The following is a 14,589-nucleotide window of genomic DNA, read 5'->3' on the forward strand; positions in this document are numbered from 1 at the left end:
TTGGCAACAGACTGAGCCCCCTCCTCCCAGACTGAGCATCCTCCTTCCTCTCCCCCTCCCCATCCCCCCGCCTTACCTCCTTCCCCTCCCCACAGCACCTGTACATATGTATATACGTGTGTACGTATTTATTATTCTATTTATTTTATTTGTACATATTTATTCTATTTATTTTATTTTGTTAATATGTTCTATGTTGATGTCTGTCTCCCCCTTCTAGACTGTGAGCCCACTGTTGGGTAGGGACCGTCTCTATATCATCATCATCATCAATCGTATTTATTGAGCGCTTACTGTGTGCAGAGCACTGTACTAAGCGCTTGGGAAGTCCAAGTTGGCAACATATAGAGACGGTCCCTACCCAACAGCGGGCTCACAGTCTAAAAGGGGGAGACAGAGAACAAAACCAAACATACTAACAAAATAAAATAAATAGAATAGATATGTACAAGTAAAATAAATAAAGTAATAAATACGTTGCCAACTTGTACTTCACAAGTGCTTAGTACAGTGCTCTTCACACAGTAAGCGCTCAATTAATACGATTGAATGAATGAATGAATGAATAAATAAGACTGAATGAGTGAATGGATATAGAGACGGTCCCTACCCAACAACGGGCTCAAGTAGAAGGGGGAGACAGACAATGAAACCAAACATGTAGACAGGGATTGCCTCTATATGTTGCCGAATTGTACTTCCAAGCGCTTAGTACAGCGCCCTGCACACAATAAGCGCTCAATAAATACGAATGTTTGGTTTTCTTCTCTGTCTCCCCCTTTTAGACTGTGAGCCCACTGTTGGGTAGGGACTGTCTCTATATGTTGCCAACTTGTACTTCCCAAGCGCTTAGTCCAGTGTTCTGCACACAGTAAGCGCTCAATAAATACGATTGATTGATTGATTGAATGAATGAATGAATACCCCCTACCCCCAGGTCTCTACCCTGAGAAGCAGGATGGATAGAGCACCGGCTTGGGAGTCTGAAGGTCGGTGGTTCTAATCCCGGCTTCCTCACTGATCTGTTGTGTGACCTTGGGCAAGTCGCTTTACTTCTCTGTGCCTCAGTTACCTCATCTATAAAATGGGGATTGAGACTGTGAGCCCCCTGTGGGACAGGGACTGTGTCCGACCCGATTTGCCTGTGTCCACCCCAGTGCTTAGTATAGTGCCTGGCACATAGTAAGTGTAGAGAAGCAGTGTGGCTCAGTGGAAGGAGCCTGGGCTTTGGAGTCAGAGGTCATGGGTTCAAATCCCGGCTCTGCCAATTGTCAGCTGTGTGACTTTGGGCAAGTCACTTCACTTCTCTGGGCCTCAGTTCCCTCATCTGTAAAATAGGGATTAGGACTGTGAGCCCCCATGGAACAACCTATCACCTTGTAACCTCCCCAACGCTTAGAACACGGCTTTGCACATAGTAAGCGCTTAATAAATGCCATCGTTATTATTTAACAAAGACCACAATTATTGTTATTAATGTTATTATTATTACCCCTCTACCCTTCGGGGTCCCTACCCCCCCACCCCCAGGGTCCCAATACTCTGACCCCAGGTTCACTGTCCCCTTCTTCTCGAAGTCCGAAGACTGTGAGCCCCCCGTGGGACAACCTGATCACCTTGTAACCTCCCCAGCGTTTAGAACAGTGCTTTGCACATAGTAAGCACTTCATAAATGCCATTATTATTATTATTATTACCCCCAGGGTCTCTGCTGCCTACTCTTTGGGGTCGCTAACCCCCCACCCCCAGAGTTTCTCTGCTCTGACCCTGGGGGTCCCTTCAGGATGGCCTAGTGGGAAGGGCACAGGCTTGAGAGTCAGAAGTCATGGGTATCAGTATGCAGTAATAATAATAATAATAATAATGACATTTATTAAGCGCTTACCATGTGCAAAGCTCTGTTCTAAGAGCTGGGGAGGTTACAAGGTGATCAGGTTGTCCCACAGGGGGCTCACAGTCTTAATCCCCATTTTACAGACGAGGGAACTGAGGCACAGAGAAGTTAAGTGACTTGCCCAAAGTCACACAGCTGACAAGTGGCGGAGCCGGGATTTGAACCCATGACCTCTGACTCCCAAACCTGGGCTCTTTCCGCTGAGCCACAAGGCAGATCTAAGTATGAAGCAGTGGAAACAGACCAGAGGACCTGAGTTCTAATCCCGTCTCTGCCATTTGCCTGCTGGGTGATCTTGGGCAAGCCGCTTCCCAAGCGCTTAGTACAGTGCTCTGCACACAGTAAGCGCTCAATAAATACGATTGATTGATTGATTTGAGGAAGGAAGGAGGTTCCAGGCCAGTGGCAGGACATGGGCCAGGGGTCTGAGGCGAGACAGGTGAGACGGAGGTGGAGATAGAGAAGGAGCGTGGCTCAGTGGAAAGAGCACGGGCTTTGGAGTCAGGGGTCATGGGTTTGAGTCCTGGCTTGGCCCATTGTCAGCTGTGTGACTTTGGGCAAGTGACTTCACTTCTCTGGGCCTCAGTTCCCTCATCTATAAAATGGGAATGAAGACTGTGAGCCCACTGTGGGACAACCTGATCTCCTTGTAACCTCCCCAGTGCTGAGAACAGTCCTTTGCACATAGTAAGTGCTTAATAAAAGCCATTATTATTATTATTATTATTATTATTATTATTATTATTATTATGGGGGCAGAGTGAGAAGGTCAGCAGCACCAGAGAAGCAATGTGTACAGGCTGGGTTGTAGAAGGAGAGAAAGGAGGTGAGGTAGGAGGGGGCAAGTGATGGACTGCTTTAAAGCCAATTCATTCATTCAATTGTATTTATTCATTCATTCATTCAATCGCATTTATTGAGCGCTTACTGTGTGCAGAGCACTGTACTAAGCGCTTGGGAAGTGCAAGTTGGCAACATATAGAGACGGTCCCTACCCAACAACGGGCTCACAGGCTAGAGGGGGGAGACAGACAACAAAACCAAACCAAACACGGTGAGGAGTTTTTCGCTTAACAAATACCATCCTTATTTATGATGTATGCTATAAGAGGTTATGTAAAAACTATTTACAGCAGTTATGTACATATCTTTAAACTCTTTATTATAATTTATTTATTTATATTGTCTCCCGCCTAGACTATAGGCTCTGCCAACTCTGTCGTATTGTGTTCTCCCAAGTGCTTACTACAGTGCTCCGTCCACAGTTCAGTGCTTAGTACAAGCTATTTATTTATTTATTTATTTTGCTTGTACATATCTATTCTATTTATTTAATTTTGTTAGTATGTTTGGTTTTGTCTCCCCATTTTAGACTGTGAGCCCACTGTTGGGTAGGGACTGTCTCTATATGTTGCCAATTTGTACTTCCCAAGCGCTTAGTACAGTGCTCTGCACACAGTAGGCGCTCAATAAATACGATTGATGATGACGATGATGATGATATATCGTAGTACATATCATAATGTATCACATAGAGAAGCAGCGTGGTTTAGTGGAAAGAGCCCGGGCTTTTTAGACTGTGAGCCCACTGTTGGGTAGGGACTGTCTCTATATGTTGCCAATTTGTACTTCCCAAGCGCTTAGTACAGTGCTCTGCACACAGTAAGCGCTCAATAAATACGATTGATGATGATGATGATGATATATCATAGTACATATCATAATGTATCACATTGAGAAGCAGCGTGGTTTAGTGGAAAGAGCCAGGGCTTGGGAGTCAGAGGTCGTGGGTTCTAATCCCGCCTCCGCCGCTTGTCTGCTGTGTGACTTTGGGTAAGTCACTTAACTTCTCTGTGCCCCAGTTCCCTCCTCTGTAAAAGGGGGGTGAAGACTGTGAGCCCCACGTGGGACAACCTGATCACTTTGTGTCTACCCCCAGTGCTCAGAACAGTGCTCGGCACATAGTAAGCGCTTAACAAATGCCATTATTATCACTATTATTCTCACCCTGGGTAAGTCACTTAACTTCTCTGTGCCTCAGTGACCTCATCTATAAAATGGGGATGAAGACTGTAAGCCCCACGTGGGACAACCTGATTGCCTTGCATCTACCCCAGCACTTAGAACAGTGCTCGGCACATAGTAAGTGCTTAACAAATGCCATTATTATCACTATTATTATTAATCAACCAATCGTATTTATTGAGCGCTTACTGTGTGCAGAGCACTATTATCACCCTGGGTAAGTCACTTAACTTCTCTGTGCCTAAGTTATCTCATCTATAAAATGGGGATGAAGACTGTGAGTCCCACGTGGGACAACCTGATCACTTTGCATCTACCCCAGTGCTTAGAACAGTGCTCAGCACATAGTAAGCACTTAACAAATGCCATTATTATCATCACCCTGGGTAAGTCACTTAACTTCTCTGTGCCTCAGTGACCTCATCTGTAAAATGGGGATGAAGACTGTGAGCCCCACGTGGGACAACCTGATCGCCTTGTATCTACCCCAGCGCTTTGAACAGCGCTCGGCACATAGTAAGCGCTTAACAAATACCATTATTATCACTATTATTCTCACCCCGGGTAAGTCACTTCACTTCTCTGTGCCTCAGTGACCTCATCTGTAAAATGGGGATGAAGACTGTGAGCCCCACGTGGGACAACCTGATCACTTTGTATCTCCCCCAGCGCTTAGAACAGCGCTCGGCACATAGTAAGCGCTTAACAAATGCCATTATTATCACTATTATTCTCACCCTGGGTAAGTCACTTAACTTCTCTGTGCCTCAGTGACCTCATCTGTAAAATGGGGATGAAGACTGTGAGTCCCACGTGGGACAACCTGATCACTTTGTATCTACCCCAGCGCTTAGAACAGTGCTCGGCACATAGTAAGCGCTTAACAAATGCCATTATTATCACCCTGGGTAAGTCACTTAACTTCTCTGTGCCTCAGTGACCTCATCTGTAAAATGGGGATGAAGACTGTGAGCCCCACGTGGGACAACCTGATCGCCTTGTATTTGATGATGAGATAAATGCCATCATCATCATTGTATTTACCTCAGCGCTTAGAACAGTGCTGGGCACAGAGTAAGCGCTTAACAAATACCATCATCATTATTGTTGTTCATTCATTCAGTCAGTCAGTCGTATTTATCATCATCATCATCATCATCAATCGTATTTATTGAGCGCTTCCTGTGTGCAGAGCACTGGACTAAGCGCTTGGGAAGTCCAAATTGGCAACATATAGAGACAGTCCCTACCCAACACTGGGCTCACAGTCTAAAAGGGGGAGACAAAACCAAACATACTAACAAAATAAAATAAATAAATAAATTTATTGAGCGCTTACTGTGTGCCCAGCACTGTACTAAGCGCTTATTTGCATGACTAGAAATAAATATCCCTCTCAACTTTCTGGCTCCCTTACTGGTGGACTCGAATCCCCTCTCTGACTCCAACCAACAAATCCCGTCCAGCATCAAATAAACTCCCCCCCCAGCCCGCGAGTTGAGCCCGCCCAAACGCGGCTCATCGAATCAGAGCAGCGCTTACGGAAACCCTCGGAAGTGGGGCGGCCTGCGCGTTTGAAACGCCCCCGGCGATTGGCCGGGGCGTTGCTAGGCACCCCCGCGGGGGCGGGGCTCGGCTTCTCGTCGCTCAGCTTCCTTCCGGGAAGGCCTCGGGGGCGGGGCAAGGGCGGGTTTCCACCCCCCGCCGCCGATTGGTCCGCCCCTTTAGGGAGTAAGCTTTCTATTGGCCGGGAGGCCGGAGCCAATCAGGAGGGGCGTCTCAGGAGTGGCCGCCCGCGAGGGGGCGAGCCGAGAGGTCCGCCCTGATTGGCCGCCTCGGATGCCCCGCTCTCATTGGCCGCGGCCGAGCGGGCGTCCAATGGGAGGGGCCGAGCGCGGGCCAATCAGGACGCGGGGCCCATGGCGGCCGCTGAGGGGGAGGCCGTGGCGGCCATTTTGAGCCGCCGCCGCCATTGGAGCTCCCGGGTTTCCGTGACAGGAAGGCACGGGAGGGTTGTTGCCGCCGTGTCGGGGCCGCTCTGAGGCGAAGTTAGGGGGGCGGGGCTCGAGGGGAGGGAGGGCGGGCCGGTCCCGTCCGGTCCCATCCGGTCCGGTCCGGTCGGGTCCGGGGCCGCCATGGACGTGAGGCGGCTGAAGGTGAACGAGCTGAGGGAGGAGCTGCAGCGTCGCGGGCTGGACATCCGGGGCCTGAAGGCGGACCTGGCCGAGCGGCTGCAGGCCGCCGTGGAGGCCGAGCGGGACCGGACCGGACTCGGACACGAGCCGACGCGGGACCTCGAACCCAGGGCCCGGGCCCGGCCGGCCCCGCAGCAGGACCCCTACCCGACCCTCGACGACCACTGTAAGGACCCCCCCCCCCCCAAACCGGACACCACACCTCTTCCCGGCTGGAGCACTCCCCTCTCCCCCTCGTCCCCCTCTCCATCCCCCCATCTTACCTCCTCCCCTTCCCCACAGCACCTGGATATATGTTTGTACATACTTATTATTCTATTTGTTTATTTTACCTGTACATATCTATTCTATTTATTTTACTTTGTTAGTATGTTTGGTTTTGTTCTCTGTCTCCCCCTTTTAGACTGTGAGCCCGCTGTTGGGTAGGGACTGTCTCTATATGTTGCCAACTTGGACTTCCCAAGCGCTTAGTACAGTGCCTAGCACACAGTAAGTGCTCAATAAATACGATTGATTGATTGACCCCTACCCGCCCCTCGACGACCACTGTAAGGACCCTCCCCAACCGGACACCACAGCTCTTCCCGGCTGGAGCACTCCCCTCTCCCCGTCGTCCCCCTCTCCATCCCCCCATCTTACCTCCTTCCCTTCCCCACAGCACCTGTATATATGTTTGTACATATTTATTACTCTATTTATTTATTTTACTTGTACATATCTATTCTATTTATTTTATTTTGTTAGTATGTTTGGTTTTGTTCTCTGTCTCCCCCTTTTAGACTGTGAGCCCGCTGTTGGGTAGGGACTGTCTCTATATGTTGCCAACTTGGACTTCCCAAGCGCTTAGTACAGTGCCTAGCACACAGTAAGCGCTCAATAAATACGATTGATTGATTGATTGACCCCTACCCGCCCCTCGACGACCACTGTAAGGACCCTCCCCCCCAACCGGACACCACAGCTCTTCCCGGCTGGAGCACTCCCCTCTCCCCCTCGTCCCCCTCTCCATCCCCCCATCTTACCTCCTTCCCTTCCCCACAGCACCTGTATATATGTTTGTACATATTTATTACTCTATTTATTTATTTATTTTGCTTGTACATATCTATTCTATTTATTTTATTTTGTTAGTATGTTTGGTTTTGTTCTCTGTCTCCCCTTTTTAGACTGTGAACCCACTGTTGGGTAGGGACTGTCTCTATATGTTGCCAACTTGTACTTCCCAAGCGCTTAGTACAGTGCTCTGCACACAGTAAGCGTTCAATAAATACGACTGATTGATTGATTGACCCCTACCCGCCCCTCGACGACCACTGTAAGGACCCCCCCCCCCCAACCGGACACCACAGCTCTTCCCGGCTGGAGCACTCCCCTCTCCCCCTCGTCCCCCTCTCCATCCCCCCATCTTACCTCCTTCCCTTCCCCACAGCACCTGTATATATGGATATGTGTTTGTACAGATTTATTACTCTTTATCTATTCTATTTATTTTACTTTGTTAGCATGTTTGGTTTTGTTCTCCGTCTCCCCCTTCTAGACTGTGAGCCCGCTGTTGGGTAGGGACCGTCTCTAGATGTTGCCAACTTGGACTTCCCAAGCGCTTAGTCCAGTGCTCTGCACACAGTAAGCGCTCAATAAATACGATTAATTGATTGTATATATGTTTGTACATATTTATTACTCTATTTTACGTGTGCATATCTATTCTACTTATTTTATTTTGTTAGTATGTTTGGTTTTGTTCTCCGTCTCCCCCTTCTAGACTGTGAGCCCACTGTTGGGTAAGGACCGCCTCTATATGTTGCCAACTTGGACTCCCCAAGCGCTTAGTACAGTGCCTTGCACACAGTAAGTGCTCAATAAATGCGATTGATTGATTGATTGACCCCTACCCGCCCCTCGACGACCACTGTAAGGACCCTCCCCCCCAACCGGACACCACAGCTCTTCCCGGCTGGAGCACTCCCCTCTCCCCCTCGTCCCCCTCTCCATCCCCCCATCTTACCTCCTTCCCTTCCCCACAGCACCTGTATGTATGTTTGTACATATTTATTATTCTATTTATTTTACTTGTACATATCTATTCTATTTATTTTACTTTGTTAGTATGTTTGGTTTTGTTCTCTGTCTCCCCCTTTTAGACTGTGAGCCCACTGTTGGGTAGGGACCGTCTCTATAGGTTGCCAACTTGGACTTCCCAAGCGCTTAGTACAGTGCTCTGCACACAGTAAGCGTTCAATAAATACGATTGATTGATTGATTGACCCCTACCCGCCCCTCGACGACCACTGTAAGGACTATCCCCAACCGGACACCACAGCTCTTCCCGGCTGGAGCACTCCCCTCTCCTCCTCGTCCCCCTCTCCATCCCCCCATCTTACCTCCTTCCCTTCCCCACAGCACCTGTATGTATGTTTGTACATATTTATTATTCTATTTATTTTACTTGTACATATCTATTCTATTTATTTTACTTTGTTAGTATGTTTGGTTTTGTTCTCTGTCTCCCCCTTTTAGACTGTGAGCCCACGGTTGGGTAGGGACCGTCTGTAGATGTTGCCAACTTGGACTTCCCAAGCGCTTAGTACAGTGCTCTGTACATAGTAAGCGCTCAATAAATATGATTGATTGATTGATTACCCTATTTATTTTACTTATACCTATCTATTCTATTTATTTTATTTTGTTAGTATGTTTGGTTTTGTTCTCTGTCTCCCCGTTTTAGACTGTGAGCCCACTGTTGGGTAGGGACTATCTCTATATGTTGCCAGCTTGTACTTCCCAAGCGCTTAGTACAGTGCTCTGCACACAGTAAGCGCTCAATAAATACGATTGATTGATTGATTGACCCCTACCCACCCCTCGACGACCACTGTAAGGACCCTCCCCAACCGGACACCACAGCTCTTCCCGGCTGGAGCACTCCCCTCTCCCCCTCGTCCCCCTCTCCATCCCCCCATCTTACCTCCTTCCCTTCCCCACAGCACCTGTATATATGTTTGTACATATTTATTGCTCTATTTATTTATTTTACTTGTACATATCTATTCTATTTATTTTACTGTCATAGTATGTTTGGTTTTGTTCTCTGTCTCCCCCTTTTAGACTGTGAGCCCACGGTTGGGTAGGGACCGTCTGTAGATGTTGCCAACTTGGACTTCCCAAGCGCTTAGTACAGTGCTTTGCACATAGTAAGCGCTCAATAAATATGATTGATTACCCTATTTATTTTACTTTTACCTATCTATTCTATTTATTTTGTTTTGTTAGTATGTTTGGTTTTGTTCTCTGTCTCCCCCTTTTAGACTGTGAGCCCACTGTTGGGGAGGGACCTCTCTCTGTGTTGCCATCTTGGACTTCCCAAGCGCTTAGTACAGTGCTCTGCACACAGTAAGCGCTCAATAAATACGATGGATTGATTGTATATATGTTTGTACATATTTATTACTCTATTTTACTTGTACATATCTATTCTATTTTATTTTGTTAGTATGCTTGGTTTTGTTCTCTGTCTCCCACTTTTAGACTGTGAGCCCACTGTTGGGTAGGGACTGTCTCTATATGTTGCCAACTTGGACTTCCCAAGCGCTTAGTACAGTGCTTTGCACACAGTAAGCGCTCAATAAATACGATTGATTGGAACAGTCCTCCTCCTCCTCCTCCTCCTCCTCCCCCTCCCCCCCCCGCCCCCCCCCCCCCCCCCCGGACCGGAAGTCATCCTTCAGGGGGTTGACATCAGATGATGCCCGGGTGGGCCGGGGACCTTCCTCTGGATTCATTCATTCAATCGTATTTATGGATCGCTTACTCTGTGCAGAGCACTGGACTAAGCACTTGGGAAGTACAAGGCCCTATTGAGAGCTCACCTCCTCCAGGAGGCCTTCCCAGACTGAGCCCCTTCCTTCCTCTCCCCCTCCATCCCCCCATCTTACCTCCTTCCCTTCCCCACAGCACCTGTATATATGTATATATGTTTGTGCATATTTATTACTCTATTTATTATTTTACTTGTCCCCTTCCTCTCCCCCTCCATCCCCTCCATCTTACCTCCTTCCCTTCCCCACAGCACCTGTATATATGTATATATTTATTACTCTGTTTATTTATTTTACTTGTCCCCTTCCTTCCTCTCCCCTTCCATCCCCCATCTTACCACCTTCCCTTCCCCACAGCACCTGTATATATGTATATATGTTTGTGCATATTTATTACTCTGTTTATTTATTTATTTTACTTGTCCCCTTCCTTCCTCTCCCCTTCCATCCCCCCGTCTTACCTCCTTCCCTTCCCCACAGCACCTGTATATATGTATATGTTTGTGTATATTTATTACTCTATTTATTTAACTTGTCCCCTTCCTTCCTCTCCTCCTCCATCCCCCCTGTCTTACTTCCTTCCCCATAGCACCTGTATATACGTATATATGTTTGTACATATTTATTACTCTATTTATTTTACTTGTACCTATCTATTCTATTTATTTTATTTTGTTAATATGTTTGGTTTTGTTCTCTGTCTCCCCCTTCTAGACTGTGAGCCCATTGTTGGGTAGGGACTGTCTCTATATGTTGCCAACTTGGACTTCCCAAGCGCTTAGTCCAGTGCTCTGCACACAGTAAGCGCTCAATAAATACGATTGATTGATTGAATATCTCCATATGTTGCCAATTTGTACTTCCCAAGCGCTTAATACAGTGCTCTGCGCACAGTAAGCGCTCAATAAATACGATTGAATAATTGATTGATTACAAGTTGGCAGTTGTTCTGAGCGCCGGGCAATCGGCTTGTCCCACCTGGGGCTCCCAGGCTTCAACAGTGTGGCTCAGTGGAAAGAACCCGGACTTTGGAGCCAGAGGTCATGGGTTCAAAACCCGGCCCCGCCAATTGTCAGCTGTATGATTTTGGGTGAGCCACTTCATTCATTCATTCAGTCGTATTTATTGAGCACTTACTGTGTGCAGAGCACTGTACTAAGCGCAGGGGAAGCAGTGTGGCTCGGGGGAAAGAGCCCGGGCTTTGGAGTCAGAGGTCATGGGTTCGAATCCCGGGTCTGCCACATGTCTGCTGTGTGACCTTGGGCAAGTCGCGTAACTTCTCTGAGCCTCAGTTATGTCATCTGTAAAATGGGGATTACGACTGTGAGCCCGACATGGGACAACCTCATCACCTTGTATCCCCTCCCAGCGCTTAGAACAGTGCTTTGCACATAATAAGCGCTTAACAAATGCCATTATTATTATTGGGAAGTACCTCATCTGTAAAATGGGGATTCAGACTGTGAGCCCCCCGTGAGACAACCTGATTCATTCATTCAATCGTATTTATTGAGTGCTTACTGTGTGCAGAGCACTGTACTGAGCGCTTGGGAAGTACCTCATCTGTAAAATGGGGATTCAGACTGTAAGCTCCCCGTGGGACAACCTGATTCATTCATTCAATCGTATTTATTGAGCGCTTACTGTGTGCAGAGAACTGTACTAAGCGCTTGGGGAGTGCAAGTTGGCAACATATAGAGACGGTCCCTACCCAGCAGTAGGCTCACAGTCTAGGGGACTGTCTAGAACCTGATCACCTTGTAACCTCCCCAGCGCTAGAACAGTGCTTTGTGCATAGTGTTTAAGAAACGCCATCATTATTATTATTATTATCCCCATTTTACAAATGAGGGGACTGAGGCCCAGAGAAGTCAACTGACTTGCCCAAAGTCACCCAGGTGATAAGCGGCGGAGCCGGGGCTTGAAGCCAAGACCTCCGATTCCCAAGCCCGTGCCCTTGTCACCAAGCCGCGCTGCTTCTCTGTAGTGAGGCGTGTTTGTATACATAGATGAGAAGCAGCGTGGCTCAGTTCCCTCATCTGTAAAATGGGGATGAAGACTGTGAGCCCCCCGTGGGACAACCTGATCACCTTGTAACCTCCCCAGTGCTTAGAACAGTGCTTTGCACGTAGTAAGTGTTTAATAAATGCCATTGTTATTATTATTATATGTATATATGTAGTGATAGGTGGGACTCTCCCAAGCGCTTAATACAGTGCCCGGTGCAACTGGAAGCGCTCAATAAGTACCACTGTTGGAGAGAGTTCTAGACTGTGAGCCCACTGGGTAGGGACCGTCTCTATATGTTGCCAACTTGGACTTCCCCAGCGCTTAGTACAGTGCTCTGCACACAGTAAGCGCTCAATAAATACGATTGAATGAATGAATGAAAGAGAGGGTCCCCCTTGGCTTCCCTTCCCCATCTTCCCATGTGGCCCCCTTGCCTTGCCCAGCCTGGTAAACAGACCCACCCCGGACCACGTGATTCTCCCTCCCTCCCTCTCCCCCCGCATACTACATACACACACTACACACAAACACACACACCCCGTCCCGCGTTGTCATCCCCGGTTCCCCTGGCAGGACTGCCTTTCTCTGCATCTGCTAATCAGTCGTATTTATCAAGCTCGTTACGAGCAAGGAATGTGACAGCTTCTTCTCTTGTACTGGTCTAAGTGTTTAGTACATAGTACACGTGAAGGAGAAGCTGCAGTGCGTAGCGCTCCTGCACATAGCCCTCAATAAATACCACTGATTGAGCCCTTACCGCGTGCAGCATTTCTCTGGGTCTCAATGGTACTTGTTAAGCCCTTACCATGTGCCAAGCACTGTTAATACACGCTAATCAGATTGGACCCAGTCCCCGTCCCACATGGGGCTCACACTCTTAATCCCGGTTTTACAGATGAGGGAACTGAGGCACAGAACAGTGAAGTGACTTTCCCGAAGTCACACAGTAGACATGTGGCAGAGCCAGGATTAAAACCCACCACACCCTCTGACTCCCAAGCCTGTTCTCTTTCCACTAGGCTACACTGCTTCTCTAATTGGTCTGCTAATCAGTTGTATCTATTAAGCTCGTTGTGGGCAGGGATCCTGTCTGCTATTTCTGTTGTACTGGCCCACACTCTTAGTACAGTGCTCTGCACTTAGTAAGGTCCCAATAAATTACCACTGATGGAGCACTTATTGTGTGCAGAACACTGTGCTAAGCACTTGGGAGAATGCAATATAGCAGTTGATGGATATGATCCTTGCCTAGAATAAGCTTATCATCTAGTGAAGGGACGTTAATATAAACTTAAAAATTATGGCTATGTATCTAAGTGCTGTGGGGCTGAGGGAGGGATGAAGAAATCCCAAGGGTGATGCCGAAGGGAGCGGGACAAGAGGAAATGAGGGCTGAGTTAAGGAAGGCCGATGGTATTTATTGAGCGCTTAATCTGCACAGAACACTGTACTAAAAGCCTGGGAGAGTACAATCTAACAGAATCGGTAGCCACGTTCCCCGCCCACAACAGTCTTCCAGTCTCGTGGCATTTCTCCCCCCCACCCATTCCCCTCTCCGGTCCCCGCCATCCTGTGCGGCTTCTTTGGCAGTTGAGTCGAAGGTTGACCCCCCCGGCGGGGTAGTAGGGGGTCGGCGGGAGGTCATCTTGTTCCCCCCGAAATGAAGTTTGACTGGGTGGTCCTCGTCTCCGCTCTCCTTGCCAAGAAGAAGTGCCTTTTTGTTTGTTTCCCCCAAGTTAGCCTTTGGTTACAAGTTTTGTTGGGCTCTTTGGAATGTGTATGTATCGCTCGATTGATTGCTTCTCCTAGGTTGGGGTAGTAATGATAATAACTGTGGTATTTGTTAAGGCTTATTATGTGCTAAACATTATACTAAACGTTGGGGTAGATACAAGATAATCATGTCCCATGTGGAGTTCATAGTCTCAGCAGGTGGGAGAACAGTCAGGGGACATGTCTTCCAACTCTGTCATTTTGTACTCCCCCAAGCGCCTATTACAGTGCTCTGCACACAGTAAGTGCTCAATAAATACAACTGATTGAATCCCCATTCTGCAGATGAGGGAACCGGGGCCCAGAGAAGTGACTTGCCCAAGGTCACACAACAGACAAGCGGCAGAGCTGGGATTAGAACCCAGGTCCCCTGACACTCGGACCCCCCGCTGTTTCCACTAGGCCATGCTACTTCCCCAGGGTAAAATCTCTACTCGAAGGCCAAAAAATTCAGAACCCGTTGGTGGAGAAAGTGGCCAAGTCTCAATATTTACCACCTCTTCCCCTCCCCACCTTCCGTGCACCTTTCTCTCCTTTTTCTCCCATTTTTCATTGATCAAGCGAGTCTGGTTGTTCCCACTCCGCCCCTGGGATGCTTTGTAGATGAAAACTTGGGGAGGCGGGGGCAGAGGGAGGAGCTTTGGTTGAGAGAATTGTGTTTGCAGTATCTTTAGTGTGCCCTGGGGCTGTCCACCCAGGATGGACAAGTTATGGGGGGTTGGGGTGGCTGTAAGCTGTGTGGCTCATACATAAGGCCTGAGGTCAGATTTTCTGCCAAGGCTGTCAGCCAGTAACACCAATAGGTGTTACAGCAATAGAGAAGCAGCGTGGCTCAGTGGAAAGAGCCCAGGCTTGGGATTCAGTCGTCATGGGTTCT

At 48.1% G+C, this 14,589-nt stretch overlaps 1 protein-coding gene across 1 annotated transcript in view; it reads left to right on the plus strand.

Annotated features, from left to right (window-relative positions):
- Positions 1-6,012: 6,012 nt before the first annotated feature.
- The window catches only part of HNRNPUL1 (heterogeneous nuclear ribonucleoprotein U like 1), a 38,260-nt gene continuing 29,683 nt past the window's right edge, over positions 6,013-14,589 (plus strand). The window contains 1 exon segment of the mRNA XM_038767255.1: positions 6,013-6,280. Within this exon segment, the coding sequence (XP_038623183.1) occupies positions 6,055-6,280 (226 nt within the window). The 5' untranslated portion in view covers positions 6,013-6,054.

Source organism: Tachyglossus aculeatus, chromosome 26, assembly GCF_015852505.1.
Source record: "Tachyglossus aculeatus isolate mTacAcu1 chromosome 26, mTacAcu1.pri, whole genome shotgun sequence".
Lineage (NCBI taxonomy): Eukaryota > Metazoa > Chordata > Mammalia > Monotremata > Tachyglossidae > Tachyglossus > Tachyglossus aculeatus.